The 16,161-nt window shown below is 43.5% G+C and overlaps 1 protein-coding gene across 2 annotated transcripts in view; it reads right to left on the reverse strand.

Annotated features, from left to right (window-relative positions):
* Positions 1 to 417: 417 nt before the first annotated feature.
* Positions 418 to 16,161, reverse strand: part of SERPINE2 (serpin family E member 2) — a 31,979-nt gene continuing 16,235 nt past the window's right edge. For both annotated transcript variants that reach the window (XM_084267112.1, XM_084267113.1), the window contains exons 2-9: positions 10,319 to 10,593; positions 7,598 to 7,825; positions 6,428 to 6,625; positions 3,775 to 3,973; positions 3,535 to 3,635; positions 2,515 to 2,601; positions 1,912 to 1,995; positions 418 to 1,100 (exon numbers count right to left, since the gene is read on the reverse strand). In XM_084267112.1, the coding sequence (XP_084123238.1) occupies positions 1,063 to 1,100; positions 1,912 to 1,995; positions 2,515 to 2,601; positions 3,535 to 3,635; positions 3,775 to 3,973; positions 6,428 to 6,625; positions 7,598 to 7,825; positions 10,319 to 10,574 (1,191 nt within the window). In that variant the 5' untranslated portion in view covers positions 10,575 to 10,593 and the 3' untranslated portion in view covers positions 418 to 1,062. The remainder of the gene's footprint in view (positions 1,101 to 1,911; positions 1,996 to 2,514; positions 2,602 to 3,534; positions 3,636 to 3,774; positions 3,974 to 6,427; positions 6,626 to 7,597; positions 7,826 to 10,318; positions 10,594 to 16,161) is intronic.

Raw genomic sequence — 16,161 nt, forward strand, 5'->3', positions numbered from 1 at the left:
CACGCCAGAGGGATTTACTGATGATCTTCTGAAGGAGTTTTGTACTCAGGAGAGTTCTGCAAGGGGCTGAAGACATGCAAATGTGCAGATAACCTACACCACAGGGAACAGGAGAGGCTCCACAGGTGCACTGAGATGTACCCACATGCAGTTGTACTAGTAAATACAAGGAGTTTGCTCTTCAGATACTGGATCTATGGATAATTTCTCCACAGCAGAACGACTTCAGCAGAAGAGGCAATCAGCAGTAGGCAGTAAAAAAACCCCCAAAATCTCATCAAAACTCCAAAACCAACCCAAGAAAACCCACACAAGAGAAAAACCTCAGAGCCACCCTTCTCTCACATTCCTTTGAAGGAAGTTGCAAACACCACTTCACAGGATACCCATCAGCAGCACATCCACGACCCACCACACTGACTGTTCATAATGCAGTTTTATTTTTTCCTTTGTACAAAAACAAATATAAAATTTAAATCCAATAGAAAGTGTATACTAGCAATGACAAGTTTACATTACAGTAAGACAGGACAATGCGATGTGTACCTAACACCACATTTGTTTTAAAACTCTCAGTGATACATGCACTACATAAAATAAAAACTGCTAGAACTTTTAATCTATTTCTACCAAGAATATCCAGGTATCAAGATACTCAAGAACCAAGACTGATCCTGAGAGGTGGTATCTACAAAATTAAACCTTTTCCACACACAAGAAGAAACCAACATTAATAGAAACATTTATCATTCTCTGTTAAAATCCTCTCACAAAAGCCATACATAAAATTTTTAGTAGATACAGAAAAAAGCTCAAAAGTTTGTTAGCATAGGTAACCATTCAGTAGTTTAAGAGAATTTTTTAGACATTTTGAAGAGATACTGTAGTTTTCAATCTGTACTTTTCCCCACAAAGCCAGAACTATGTCGACTCCTGTTTCAAAACCTAGTCAGTGGTTAAAACTAGCTCTTGAGTGAAGTCAAAGAGTAGTGTACAAAATATTTAACAGGACAGGGGTGTGTCACATGAGTGTTTACTTCTTGGAGAAAGTCTTTTCCACATTCAAGGTTTGTTTATTTGTCCCATAAACAAGATTGTACCTGAGGGATGAAACAAAACACAAGGATTACCATTGCCTGTAAATACAGCTAAACTTGTCCATGAAAGCATAAAGCCCACAGAGTGCAGCTGAGCTACCTCACCACAGTCCTGTCTAGCCTACCTCAAGCTTGTGAACCCAGGGAAGTGTATGTTTGGATAGGTGGCCAGCTCATATTTCTAGAGACACACAGATCTGTTGATGCTCTGTGAGCCTCGGGATGGGGACTGCTGCCAGGACCCTACTCTTCCCTCAGTCCTGGCAGCTGTGTCTTGATCCTCCTGACTAGCCTATCATCCACATGTCACTACAAAAAGTACACAAGTCATTCAAGCAACTGGGGCAGCTCTTCTCTAGGAGTCAACCCATACTACAAAGAAACCATGGTCACCACGTTGGAACACTCAATTCTGTTTATAGCAGGCTGGGGCAGCACCCTACACCCCCCCCAGCCCTATTCTAAACTTTGCCCTCACACTATTTTAGTCTGTCAGAAAGCTGACTCCTATTCACCAATTTGCTATTGGTAACAGTTCTCCTCTCCATTCAGGGGAGCTATGAACATTCAAGACCTCTTTTGTACCCTTGAACCCACCATGCTTGTTTCTGCTAACTCAGCAGTCTACACTTAACACCTATTTTCTGTTATGAGTTGTGCTCCAAATAAAATCTTCTAATACTAAAGGCATAAAGGTAGCCTTACAGATTTAGTCTTTTTAAAGCAAGAGTTATTCAGTAGCTCCAGATGACTTCTCTACTGCATAGCTTTTTGCTTAGAAGCTGAGTATCAGCTACATGTAAATGCCACCTACCTGTAGGGTTGTGCCGGATGAAAAACACAAACGGCCTGTCAACGATGAACCAAGGTGGGGAGGACCTGGCTATTAGAATTGCAGCTTGCAAGAAAGAGAAGGCTTAGAGTTAGACAAAGCAAGTTCCACAACACACCTACTCTATCAAATCAAAGTGTCCTGCTGTATACCAGAAGCTTGGACAGGTAGAGATAAATGCCCAAACCTATCAACTTGGACACAGGTCACATTCCTATGGTTATAGGAACCATCTTAAAAAGAAAGATGCTAGACCCACAGAAAGCTGAGAGGAAGTCTTGGGTTGTCACAGCTCAGTCCTCTCTGCCACCTGGCTAGCCAGGAACATTACATTAACAGCCAAAGCATTAGCTATTAGAAGACACTTCTCCAGAAGTAAGCCTGTTTGTATTTCTTGGAGTATAGCCATGGTCTGATCAATATTGGCAAGTTGGGATTTTCCCCAAGATGTTACACAAAATCCACTAACTGATCTGAAACTACAGTGTGTTCCTGCAACAGCCTCACAGCAGGCTGTCTCTGCTTCATGGTATAGCCTTCTACTACAGTTTTCCTTAAGGCTGACAGTTACCAGTTGTCACTTACTTGTTGCTGCAGAAGCTTTGGTTCCATCTTCACTAACTTCAATTTTTGTCTTTTGCAGAACGTTAGATACATGAAGACCTTCTGTTCCTGAAAAACCCAAGAACAGCACTTCCACTGAAACAAACTGCAAGAGTCCTGAAGTACCTTGCAGCTAGCAGCTATAGTAGCATGGGCAAGAGTAATAAGAGGTGCTACAATCCTGCTGGAATCAAAGTTGCAGTGAAGAACACTACAGTTCATATCTTTGAGTACAGTCACTAAATTTGTAATTACAAAAAATAGGGAATGACATACCTTACTCTTCCCATTTATTATGCTTTCTTACTTGATAGTTCTAGTTAGGAGTGTCCAGTTGCATTTTTAGCTTTAACTGAAGATATAAGCTATCTGAATTTAAGTTTCCTTCTCACATTGAGATAAATGGGAGTGTAAAAACCACATTTAGCAAGACACCTTGCTTTCAGTGAAACAGGAATTTTCTTTAAAGATGCCTCTGTAGAAGCTAATTAGGATTTTAATGAAAGCAAACAAAGATGATGACATCTTAAGAGTCACCAGTTCAAAAACTGTCTACACTCCACTTACAGCCCTGGTTTGGTTCAGTCCCTTAAATTGGGAATTTAGTCCTTGAGGTTTTTCTACAGCTCAAGAAAGTCATTAAGCACATATTTCAGGAACAAGTTAAATACTTCAGGTGCAGTATTTGTTAGTCTAAGGCATGGTATGGTTAGAAGTCCTGCCACAGGTTTTAGACAATGCCCTCAGGTTGTAGCATCAAATCTTAAGCAGCTGACCAACATGATTCAGTACTGTAATGCAAGACCAGAGGGGGGAAGCCAGTGCAGTGCTCAGCACAAGCCAGCAGCCATGCTAGGCTGCCTACAGAATAGAACTTTGCTCCACTGTCATGGTAACACTTATTCAAGACAAAGCAGACAACTGCACTGGTAAAACAGTGCTTTATTCAGCACCAGAAACAATGGAAAAGGACCACCATGGATTAAAGCCCCCAAGACTTACTTGTTATTTTTGCAAAGTTTGCCTTGGACTGGTCAAACATATCTGTAATACCAAGAGCTTTCAGAGGGTCCTTTAAGTCTGTTTCTGCTACTGCTGTGAATCTAGTTGGAACAAACAAGAATGCATCAGTATTATGGAGGAAAGCTGCCTTAAGCACTGCTGCTCCTGTATCAGAGGAGATACAGGATATGACCCCCCAAAACCTTCCCAGAAGCTCAAATGGGTTCTATTAGTACTTACTTAGGTAAAATAACCTGGACTCTTTTTGCCACCATGGTTGTCATCCAGCTTCCTATTGTTTTTGTGCTGATGTGGGGAATGATAGCAGAGAGTGGTGTTGTGCTTTCAGTAGGCAGAGCAATCAACATGCTTATCATTTCACCGTGGTAGGGCAGTTCAATGATGTTATACCACAGCTCGTTCGGGGTACTCGTAGTGCCTGAAGAAGTAAGCAGAGATAGTGAGTCATCATTCTTACAGCCTTAAATCTCTATTTCCCTTTTAAACACCTACTGCTATAAGCTTTGCCCACATCTTAAAGCTGACTAAGAAGTCACAGACTGCCTGCCTTCCTGCTAGGCACCCCTTTGGAAGTGGCATGGGCTCTGGACAGATGCTAGTTCGACAAAAAGCATAGTCAGGATGACACCATGAAGCAAATACTCATTTGAGTCTGACACACATGCTGTTTCCCAGACAAACCTCATCAGCCCAGAGTGGCAAGGCAGCTATGTTACAAATCACCATGTCTGTGAATCAGATCTCTACTTCCGATCTCAGCTGTACCAGGACCTACTGAGCACTGAGAAACAAAAAGCAAGAGAGAGCAGCAGACAATCATTCCAAACTGAAAAGATCTTGTAGACAAGCTCTTCTCTCCAAGAGTTACTGGAAGAGCTCCCGTTTAAAGTAGTCTATTGCATTTACTTCATTTTCTTGCTTAATAAGGATCTCATTAAGAAGGAGTCTCAAGTCTTTCAAGGTAGTGGAGAGCAGCCACTTTGAGGCAGTTCAGGAGGCTATTCAGATGAGGAGGAGTGAGATAGCAACACCTCCACAAGTTACAGCAACAGGCTCTTTGAGCAATCCTCTCCAAGTTCCCTTTGGCTACTGTAGGATTTCTGGCATGGGACTGGGAAGCAAATGCTTTATATAGCAGTTACAAGTGAAAACTTGTCAGCTTAACTACAGACAGGGTTTCTGGGAAAGTTTTTGGAGAGCAATAAAACCTTATTATCTTTCCACTTTCTTCATGTAAGCCTGCACTTGTCAGCCCAAGCTGAGAATTGACATCTTCATTAGAAATCTAATCTTGTTGCCAGGGCCATGCAACCAAGTTGACTGAGCTCATACTGCTAGCAAGTTGGCAGCATTGCACTTATTTTGCAGTGATTGTGTCAAGCTTGGCAGTTTGATTATTTCCTTTTGTTATGACAGTGGTTCTCAATATAGGGCCTGCAAATCAAAATACTGGTTGCATAAGTCAGCTACAGGACAGTAACAAAAAGGTAAGCTGTCTAACAGTGGAGCACTACTTTCCTGATCTGTTAGGTACTACCATTACTGCTGAGGTTTATCACACAGGAGGGGAGTTCATCTTCACAGTCAACTAATGGGATTCAAGATGCTGAGAAGAATAAGCTCTTAAAGATTCCTTTGGAAGCATAACTAAGATACAAGCCCTATGTTAGGATATCCAGGGATACTTAACCTAACCCAGGTCCTACAGCAGTATTCATCTTGTTCCTTTCTAGTTTCAATAGTTTTTAACCTCAACATTTTTTCAAGCTTAAACACAGCCCAACAGAATGGAGTTTAACTAGTCTCAGAATCAAAATCCTTGAAGATAAGTCTTAACAAAAAAACCCAGCCTAAAGTTATAAACTTCTTTCAAACCTCACACTGCAGTAGGCTCCCCCACCTCCCTCACCTCACACTTTCAGCAATTGCATCTGCCCTAAGATGTGGGTTTAGGAGAGAAAGCCACAGCTGTTTAACTTAAGTCCACCAATATCAGCTGAGCGCTACTGACAGTAAAACTGGGCATTTAGAGCCACAGCAGGTCTTGTTTTTTTCATGTATGGCAAGCTGTATTCTCAGGTCTATTATTCAGACTGTGTTTAGCACACATGGAAGTGAGTCCCAAGCAGCACTGCTCTCTTCTTGGAAGGATGCAAGAGGAGACTTTCTTTTATCAGAGCTTCAATCTGACTTTGACCAATAAAATCCCAATAGGGCTCCATCGCCGGAGCTCTGAAGTACATAGTCAGTCACATCAAGCTGCCTGTGTCAGCTCTGAGAGTCTCTGATGGAAGCCTGGCTGAACCTGCTGAACTTCTTTTCATTTATGACTCAATTTGAATTTGAAGAGCAGCTTCACACCTCGAGAGATACAGCCACCATACTATGCTCCTAAGCTCCCACAGGACCGGGGACTGTGCAAGTTTCATTTCTTTATTATACAGTAAAATACAGATTTATTCTATTCTGATCTTTCTTTCCTATATAGCTCATCACCAGATAAACCTCAGGGTTCTGTTGACAGTTTTCCTTTATTCTCACCCCTTAAAAACTAAGGATTTCTCCTCACTGCAAAGCTTAAATAACATGCAAAGTTCCCAGCTGGGGTACTTCAGGCTTCCCTTTTAAAGGAAACAGGATAAAGCAAGCACTTTGACAGCGTATTCAGCCTTAAGCAGCTGTTAAATACCTCGCACAGCAAGCTTACCCATACCTCAGCAGTGTGAGATACTTCTGTGACACAAAGCCCCCTACATCAGATGCAGTAAGCAATGCCATTGAAACCCCACATGTACAATAGACTCTTGTTCCAGTTTGAAGAGGAGCAAATCCCACCGCCATGGGTGGTGCTACTGGGAGTGGCTGAGCTTACCACAGCGGAAGATAGATAACTGGGACAGCATAGGAACTTGGTAGGTCTTCCCATCAGCTCCATAAAACGGACGTTTCTTCGTGTTTTCGGGTCGGAATCGTGATTTCCATAAGCCCTTGAAATACACAGCATTTACTAGAACCAGTCTGGTCAAGCTGCCATCAATATCATCCGGAGCTACAACCTGATCGATCATACCTAGAAGAAATAAAGCAAGCCTGAGTATCTGCTGAAGTAAGGTTGGCCAACTGTTCATTAGGAACCTGAAGCACACGCTACTTTAGAGGCCACTTGATCCACAAGCACAGCAACTCCACGTTGGGCAATATATTTGATACTCATAAAGCAAATGGTACTCTGTCAAAGTGTATCCTTTGGGATACAGTTAGAAAGCAGACACATCTTGCTAATTGACAGAGTGATGTTATAACTAACAGGGCATTACACTGTCCAACACGTGAGCAGATCTAAGGTTAGAGTGGTAATAGTTTCAGCTGAAGGACTCCCCCATTCACACTCTGCTAGCAACATTGCTATGCAAAACTGGTGATGTGGTGGAGAAAGAATTTGACAGCCTCATTTCACAAGTACCACATTGACCATGGTTAACACTCCTCACACCCAGGAGGCACTGCTTTTAACTCCAAGCGATAAAAACCTGTAGTTCACCTAGACTATGAGTATGGCTGTGCAACATGATCTCTGGCTTCAACCTCTAAGCTTGACAATGGGATGCCAAGAGCCTTGAACTGAACCACAAGGAGTTGCAGTCAGAGCAAAAGCTGAATTGCTCTACAGCCTTCCACAGGTCTGATTTCCTGAGTCAAACAGAGTTGCCTGAAAGCAGCCTTTATGTTTGATAAAGCCTCACCTCTTGAGAACAGGAGAATCTCCCCATATCCCATGGGTCACATTCAGTTGGTCCCTGACACCATGGGCAGATGGACACACACACTATACACATCCCTCAAGGCCAGACAGGCACATCTGCTAGGGCAGTGAGATTGCTGATTCCTGGCCAACAAGATCCTAAACATCACACCAATGCCAGCTTGCAGCTGAAAGGCAGTGCTCTTTCTACCTCCCCATCTTTCCCCAGTATTTCCATTTGAATCCAGAAGGTCTCAGATACCACTCTGCTGTCTACAGAGAGCACTTGCTGATACTCACCCCTTGTTTCATTTTTCACCCACTGGTTGATGGAATCACATGCTGCATTTGGGTCCTCAAAGTCCACGCTCTTGACACTGCACTGAAACACCTCTTTGTTCCTTGTAACAAAAGGCACTTCCATTTTAAAGCCACTCTTTGCAAACACTGCATTAGCAATTGTAACAATGTCTTTATTCTTTTTTGAGACTATGAGCCTGTTTATCTTCTTTAAGGCTTTACCAACTCCTAGTCGGAAAGAACAGCAAGTTTAATTTAGAATAAGATGATGAACAAACAGTTACTTTATATGCAACTATTAATGACACAAAAGGTCAGGCATTAAGTGCTTGACTAGAAAAGGAGACCAAAACAGGCATTCTGAGAGGCCTTCCAAAATACCCATTTCTGATCTCTCCTCTGAAGAACACTACTGTTTCCCAGCAAAACCACAACCTCCACTGTGAAGCCTTCTGCCCACTCTAGCAGTCTGCTCAGAATGCTGCTGACAGTGCTGGGGACAACACTGAGGTTTCAAGCCTTAGCATGGAGCCACTAACCATGCTCTTTGACAGAGCAGACTTCCAAAACATATTCCATAGCATGTAAGCCCAGGTCACCCATCAGTCTGTGACAGTGACAAAGTCAAGGGCTCGGCTTCCTCACTCAGAGCCAACAGGTCTGATGGATTATGCAGGTAGTCATGAACCTCAGAATGCAGAGCCAAAAAGCTGTTTTCTTACTACCCTTCCTTTCCATTTACTGGAGAATAAAGGAAGGTGTCAACATTTCTGTAATAAGGTTCAATCTGAGTCTTAAAGACTAGGCCCTGGCCTAAATAAGCTACAAGCAGGATCTGATCCCTTAAGACATGAGCTTGCCTTTACAAAAGGAAAAAGGGAAAGCAGCAGGTTCCAGTGCTTACAGTCAAGATCCTAAGACCCAAAACCAGCTTGTATGGCATGCTTGCTAGCTCCTCCACTGAATATGAGAGAAGGCATATGGCAGCACAGAAGAACTGCTATGTTCACCATACCCAGTTCTCCCTGTTGTCATGGCTTACAAATGAGTGCTTGTCTACACAGGGAAGCTATTGCCAGGCAAGCAACTTCATGTTCAGCCATTTTATTGAAGAGGATCCTTAACTGTCTGCTTTTACCACAGCTATTCATGGGCTCCCTCTGTTTCCCAATACAATTTAGGCAGAAACATTTCCAGGCTGCTTCCTTATGTAGACAAACTTAAGATAAGAGATACAGAGGGAATAAAATAGTTAAGAGTTATTCTCTTAGCTGCATATAAGAAGAAGCCTCAGATGGCTTTGCTGTTTCATGTATCATGAATGCTTTAGCAGTATAATTTGTATGAATTTCTACATGATCACTCTCCAATATTATGGGCAAATTCTTTTGGAGAACATACCATAACAGAGGTTCTCAAACTGTATTCTGTGGACCACTGGTGGTCCACGGAGCACTTTCTTGTGGTCCGGGGAGAGCTGGCTGGTCTCATGATGCTGGCTCTCCTCTTTGCTTCCAGCTGCTAAATTGCATTAAAAGACAGCTAAAGATAATTAAATACTTCCCAACTATTACCTTTCCAAAAAAAACAGTTGCTGTAGTTGTCAAAGGACTACAAGGCAATCATAAACAAGAGCAGGAGATCTGTGCAAAGACAGGTAGCATCCCATAATGAGGCTCCATAACAAGGTACTGGCTACCTCTAAGGAGTTTGAGAACCTCTGTGTCTCAGACTTAGAAAGTCTGCAGGCCAAATAGAACTAGTTGATATAGTGCCTGAAAAATTTTTGCAAGTACTTGTATTTTAACCATTCAAATGTTCCTAATAGTGATTATCCCATGAAGAGTTTTCAATCTACAACATTTAGATCTCAAGCTAGCAAATCATTTTGCTGTAGTTTAAACCCAAACAGAACCAAAACAGCAAAGCAAATGAAGACAGAACTACATGTTATATGACAATATCACTCAAGATTTAAACATGCACTTACCTCTTGGAGGGTTTCCTATGCCTGGAAGGAAGGCAGAATGCTGGCACTAAGATGTTAAGTCTTGCTGGCAAACACTCGCAAATATATTCAGCATGCAAAGTAAAGCAGCAAGAACCTTCAGCCTACACCCTCTCAAGGGGCAGACATCAGCAGAGGAATATAAACACAGGCACATGCAGTGTCAGGCACAGAGACAAGCAGAAACGGCTCTTTCAAGAAGAGGGCACTACAAGAACTACAGATTCAGGGATCTTGACAGCAGAAACACAAGTGAACAAAACTGAAGAGCTTCGAAGTGAAAGTATCAATTGTATGGTTAGAGTTTGCATTGCTTTCAACACCACAAGAATAAATTTTCTCTTGCCCTGTTATCTAAGGAGTGACAATTCTAAGGGCTGTTCAGTACAGCCTTGAAATGGGAGTATTGCAGACTTCCTGCACAGTGCTGGCACTGCTCTGCCATCCACACTGTTCTAGAAAATCAGTTTTGCAAGGATGAAGGCAGTTCTAGCCAGGACCCTGAAGTCATTAACAAAGCTGCTTATAAGCCAGTTCAAGTATCTGTACATGTCCAAACTCAAATTGCCAATTAGCTTCAAGCATGTCCATTCTGGGCTTTGGTAAATAGACTTAATTGGTGTATGATGCAATCTACCATACTTTGAAAGCCATCTCAACACAGCGTGAAGATACTGAAAAACGCACCCAAAACCACCTTAGGAATCACTGACCATTTACGCTGTATCTCATCATAGTTGTCAGCTGCTTCTTTGTCTTGCCATCAGCACCCAGCTGCAACACCCCCAGGACTGATGCAATCCCATGAGGAGAAACAACAATGTTGTCCTGAGGCTTAGCTTTCACTATCTGATTGAAGACCTGGATTCCAACATCAGAGCTAAGTTCCTCCAAAGGGTAAAAACTGAACTGGGAACATACAGTGGTTAAAGTCCCAAGAACAAAGACAAGTGGCAAGTGCCAGTTCATGATTTCTGGTTGGAGATACCTGTAAGAGAACAGGAGAAAGTTGAGTCAGCTTTACAGGTGCAGCATTTATTTTCAACCTAAGTTCTTATGTACCCAAGAAGCAGGCAAGTGTTGCACAGGCTCCACACAGCATTCAGAGCTCTGGCAATGGGACTCACACCAGCATTTTAGGTATAGGGGTTTCCAGCAGCAGAGATCTCTATAAAACAGCTAGGTATCAGTGGCTATATAACAGGACAGAAGCCACCAAGCTGGGAGACTACCTCCCACCACACACCAGTTCAGCTAGTGCAGCATTTCAGTGAAAGGGAGCCCTGGCATTCTAGTGAAACTGCCCTTTAGGATAAATCCGTGCTCAGAAGCCTTGCAGTACAGTCCTCGCCCACTAAGATGTGATGCACAGTGTATTTCATAGATCATTTTCTGCAGCAAACAGAAGCATGTATACATATGCAAACAGACCTTCTGTTGTGGGAATTTACACCTGCCTAGAATAATAAAGATTAGCTGCATCACCGGCATCTTCCGTGATGGGAATATAGAGGAAGACTTCTAGACTTCAAAATGCAAAGGTTAAGTTTGGATTTTTAGCCTGTACTTTTCCATATAAAAAAATTCAGCAGCTAATTAGTACAGAAGGAAATTCACATTCAAAATGGGTCACTCTTCATCTGCAGATCTAGCACCTAGTGATACTGAAATCTGTTACACCCATCATCTCCTGGGAGGTGAGGCATAAGCAGCAGCAACAGTTTGTTCCTGACCTCTCAGAAACAGATTAGAGAACCAAGCCCAAACCTTAAACACTGGGTACTGTAACTACTAAGCTGTATTTTGTCCTCGTGGAAGTGCATTCGATGCCTTTTTTGTTAGGGCAAACAGGTACTTAGAGGAACAGTCATGCAGTAATCTCCTATTTCATTAAATTAGGTTCCCTGGTCACCTTTGAGAGGTTCAGCCACAAGTTTTAAGACACTTCAGTATCACAGTTCAAGTGTCTCAAGTTCTATTTTCAGAGCAAGGAGCAAGTCTGTTCCCCCACTGAGCTGACTTTAACACCTAGATGCTCTTGGAGCACCAGTCTCAAACACACGACGGAGTCAAGGCGCCCAAAGGCAAATCGGGCTGCAGAACACAAGCACCTGATGAAAATGTCATTCGCACACCACATGCAAAAACCCAAAATGGGTCTCCCCTCCCCTTGTGCCCCCTGCTCGGTGTGGCACCCTGACTCTGCTGGCTCCAGCAGAAGGGGGCCAGCGGAGCAGCAGCGCACAGGCAGCAGCGCGCTCGGGCTGGGGCGTTATTGGCAGCTGCCACCCCCTCACACGGGAGGGCACCCTGCACCCAGGAGCTCTGCCATTGCACAGCCTACCTACGCTGCCAAGTTCAGACCACGCTGGAGCACTTCGTTACCAGAAAGCCAGCTGGTGTTTGTACAGATTCCTTTAATCATCTTTTAATAGCACGTACTGTAGCTGTGCTGAAACACTCGCAAGCAACAAATACAGCGCTCCCACTTTCTTCCACACCATTTCAGGGGATGGAATGGGCTCTGTCAAGGCTTGAACCAAAGCTGAACATGAAGTAACACAGGAGTTGAGCCATCCTTCTCCCAGCCCAGCTGCTAGTATAGCTGTGACCAGAGGAACCTGTTGGGCTGATTTAAGTTACACAACAAAAAGTGAAAACACTGTCCCACAAAGCAGGTTAACAGCCCACCCACTCATTAAGCCTTTCCCATCGACCTACTAATCCCCCAAGCAGTTCTGGAGTCACTGCAATACAACACCTCCCAAAGGAGCTCCATACCAGCCACCAGCAGGCACTACTCAAGCTGAAGCTGAAAGTTACATTCATTTGGATGGCTCCAGACAAGACCTGCCAGTGGAAAACCCAAACACCATCTGACTCCAAGCAGGTTACAGGAGTCACTCAGATTTGTCCTGCATCCCACAGCACTTGCCGTGCCAGGAAGCAGCCATGGGGAGGCTAAGCCTGGGCAGCAAAAGCTAAATTTGTACTTTTTTGTTAAAAATGTTAAAGAACGTTCTTAAGTGTTTCTTGATACTAGCACAAACTACCCAAGGTCTCTAGCTTTCTTCTTAGGGAGAAGGCTTTCTTCTTTCCAGGCAGCAGCTCTACACCAACAGCAATGCTGCCTTGCAAGAGGCAAGCATGGCTTGTCATTTCAAGAAGCTATGGGTTGGCTTTAAGGGTTTCTTTGGTGGTTTTGTGATCATCTCTTCATCCTACCCAGAGACCCAAGTGGCAGTTTAAACAAAAATTCTTAATTCAGATACTAATCACACTTCTACCTTTGCCTAGTATCTTGGCAAAAAAACCCACCCAAAACCAAATGAACCCACAACTATGTGAGGTTCTTAGCAGATGCACTTACAAGCAGGCAAACAGTTAATGTCAGTGCAACACAGCCTGTCCCATGTACTGATGGAGACCAGGGATGGGATAGACAATGCAGTCAGCACAGGATCTGAACCGTAATTTGCAAACCTTGCTGTTGATTGAGGCAGCTGCACCTGATCCAGTCAGCAAACCAGAAGCTGTTGGGCTATTTTGAGCACACCTAGCCTTGACATATTACATTGCCAGAAGTATATCATGAGAGCAAAGACAGGAGTGACACTTCAAGGAAACCAAATAACACAGTGTTTCATTGTCATTTAGGTGCTGCATCTGTGCAAGCCTAAATGAAGCCAGGCATTTCTCCCCTCTGCCTTTGCAAGCCCCAAGTTGGCTACTTCACTGGTGACAGCCCTGCCAGACTCAGGGGGACAGCTACCAACAGCCTCACATTTTCCCTGTGACATATGGGAAGCCTTGTCACAACCACCCAACTCTGCTCCCAAGGCCACTGCTGCTGGATTTTGGTTTTGCTTGTTATGTTTTGAGTAAAGACTGTTACCTCCTGCACCTAACCTCCCCAGAGGTCTCTATTCTCGCCTAACCCATCCCTCCCATTAGCTATTAAGGCAGACAGGTCTCCATTCTGCAGGGCAACCCCTAGCAGATACCCACTCAATAAGCAAAACAAAGTTGTTCAGTGACATGAGCAGAAGGAAAAAGAGTAAAACTGCTTTTCAGCAGTAGTTAGAGCCGTCACTTCTTGGTCCTGCCATACCCATTGTACAGCTTAAACAGCTGAGGAGCTAACTTTATCTTACAGCAGAAGTGGCATTCATGTTAATAATGCTTCTGGCATGGGTTTCAGTAAATTCAACTTTTCTGCTGTTCACTAAGATGAAGTACATTTGCATATCCTAAAAAAAAGGAAAGAAACAGCTTAAAGTACAGCGCAAGGAGAAAAGATCCAAAAGGATGTAAGATGTGTAGGTTGGAAAACAGTTGACCTGTTATACAGAATACCAAGCAGCTTTCAACAAGCTTTCATAACACTGAAGCTAAAAAACTTTGTGATAGTTAAATTTTAATCTAATGCTTCAGAAAGCCAAGCAAAAAATACAAGCTAGGCATTTCTTTGCTTATGACCTTTATATTTTTACAAAATTAGCTGAGGAGGAGGAAGGTGTATAGGCAAATTCATTTACATAAGTGTGGGCTTCTGAGATACACAGGACTCAGAAGAAAAATCCCTCATCAAGGTAGCCTACCCACTTAGATTGATAATGTACAGGAAAGGCTACATCCCTGCTTAAGCCTCTAAAGGCAACAGATACTGACAACAACCCAATGAATTCATCTAGGGAATAATAAAGACCAAACAAACTGAATTTGTGATGCACATCCAGTTCTTAATACTAATGCTAAAGTTCCTGAACAAAATGGGTAACAGGGCTGTGCACAGAGCCCTCAGAGGGATGCCCCATCCATAGCAAGTGTATAGAGAGCTCCATCGCTCCTCACTGAGCAGCACCACTCCAAGTCAGTAGTTACTACCCATATCTATCTGCAGAGCCTGGTTTAAGCTGCTGTGTGTTTCCAGACAAGCAGTCCAACCAGGCAGGGCTCCGGGGAAGGCAGGAGGGGAACACCACAGTGCATTACATCTATGCTGGTAACTGTGTCATTTCAGGACAGCTGATGAAATGTCTTCAGGCTACCGATCTCTGGATGACCTCAGCCTCTAAGCCAGCACTGCAAACGCTCACCCTCACATGTTAGGCAGCACACTCAACTCTCACTCTGCTCAGTTACTCTCATCACCCACATAACACATAGAAACAGCTTCAGTTTTCAGCTGAAATTATTGTGGAAGTATTTATGTCAACAGAGAGGGCACGATGCTTTTGGCCTGCTTGCGACAAAAGCAAAGTCACATTAATACAGACTGTTTGATCTGGGTGTAGAAAAGCATTTGGTGGACTAGGGATAAGTTCCAGGCTTCAGCCCCAGGCACAGAAAGCTGCTGAGCATGGATATCCTCCTACAGGAAAAGCTGGCTTCGGAAGGACTTGGTTTTCAGAGTGCCAGCCTGAGCTGCTGCACTCTTCCCAAGAGGAAGAAGTTCGTCTGGTTCAAGATGAGAGGCAACGACACAAGCTAGAAAAATACCCAGATTTGAAATACAAGTTGGGGGGAAAAAGAGAGACCTGTCCCAGAAAGCCTGAATAATACTTTGACATGAACTGGGAAGACATAGTGACCTGTACATAGATTTTTAGATATCTGTACCAACTGCACTAAGTACTATACATACATTAGTATCCCATGAGACACCTTCAGGTGTTTATTTTGAAGCCTGAGTTCAACAACAGTAAGGTGTAACTCCAAAGGCTCATTCTTGGTGCTGTAAGATAGATTCTGCTCTTTAAAGACATATTAAGCATAAGGAAATTCAGAGACCAGACTTCACTTCTGCGAATAGCTGTGACCAAAACAGCAGCAAGCACAGCTAAGCAGAGCACAGCTAAAAGGCACAGAGTCTTGCAGCATTGCTGATCTCACCCTATCAAACCCATGAAGGTCAGAGCCCCCAAGACCACGTGGAGACACCATGTGTGGCCTGTGTGCCCAGAGAAAGCACAGGACAAACATTTGGGGACTCCTCCAAATTTGAGATGTTGATGTTTCCTTGTCAGTACCATCTGTGCTACTAATTTAAAAGTCTTATTTCAACTGACATGTGAGCTCAGAGAAAGAAGTTTCACTTCAGGCATTTAACTAACTCTCTCCATCAGGACTGGATAATACTCCAACGTGGTAACAGTCACTTAAGGAGCTGGCTGAGCACACAGCAATTGTTTCTCCAAAGCAGCAAGACCACTCTGACTGCAAGGGGAAGGTCACATGCTGGGTCTTGTTTTTCAGATGATGCATGTTTGGCAACATATTAAAACACTGAAGCCTGTTGGTAAGCTTCTCCTCTCCCCCTCACAGGTGTTGGCAGTTCTCCTTCTGCCTAAGCCTCTTATAAGCCAAAACCTTCAGCTTCAGCATCCTCTCCTACTCTCCCTCTGCTTAGCCTTTGCTACATCTGAATGTGCTTTTGGGTTTTGAGCAGCAGGACCCAGTCTGAACACAGACGAGCTCAGGAGCAGCTTCTTCCACACAACAGAACAGAGGAATGTTTCATCTTCCTCTGGGCTTTCTGGTACATCCTGAATGT

Source organism: Gallinula chloropus, assembly GCF_964237585.1.
Source record: "Gallinula chloropus genome assembly, chromosome: 8".
Taxonomy (NCBI): domain Eukaryota; kingdom Metazoa; phylum Chordata; class Aves; order Gruiformes; family Rallidae; genus Gallinula; species Gallinula chloropus.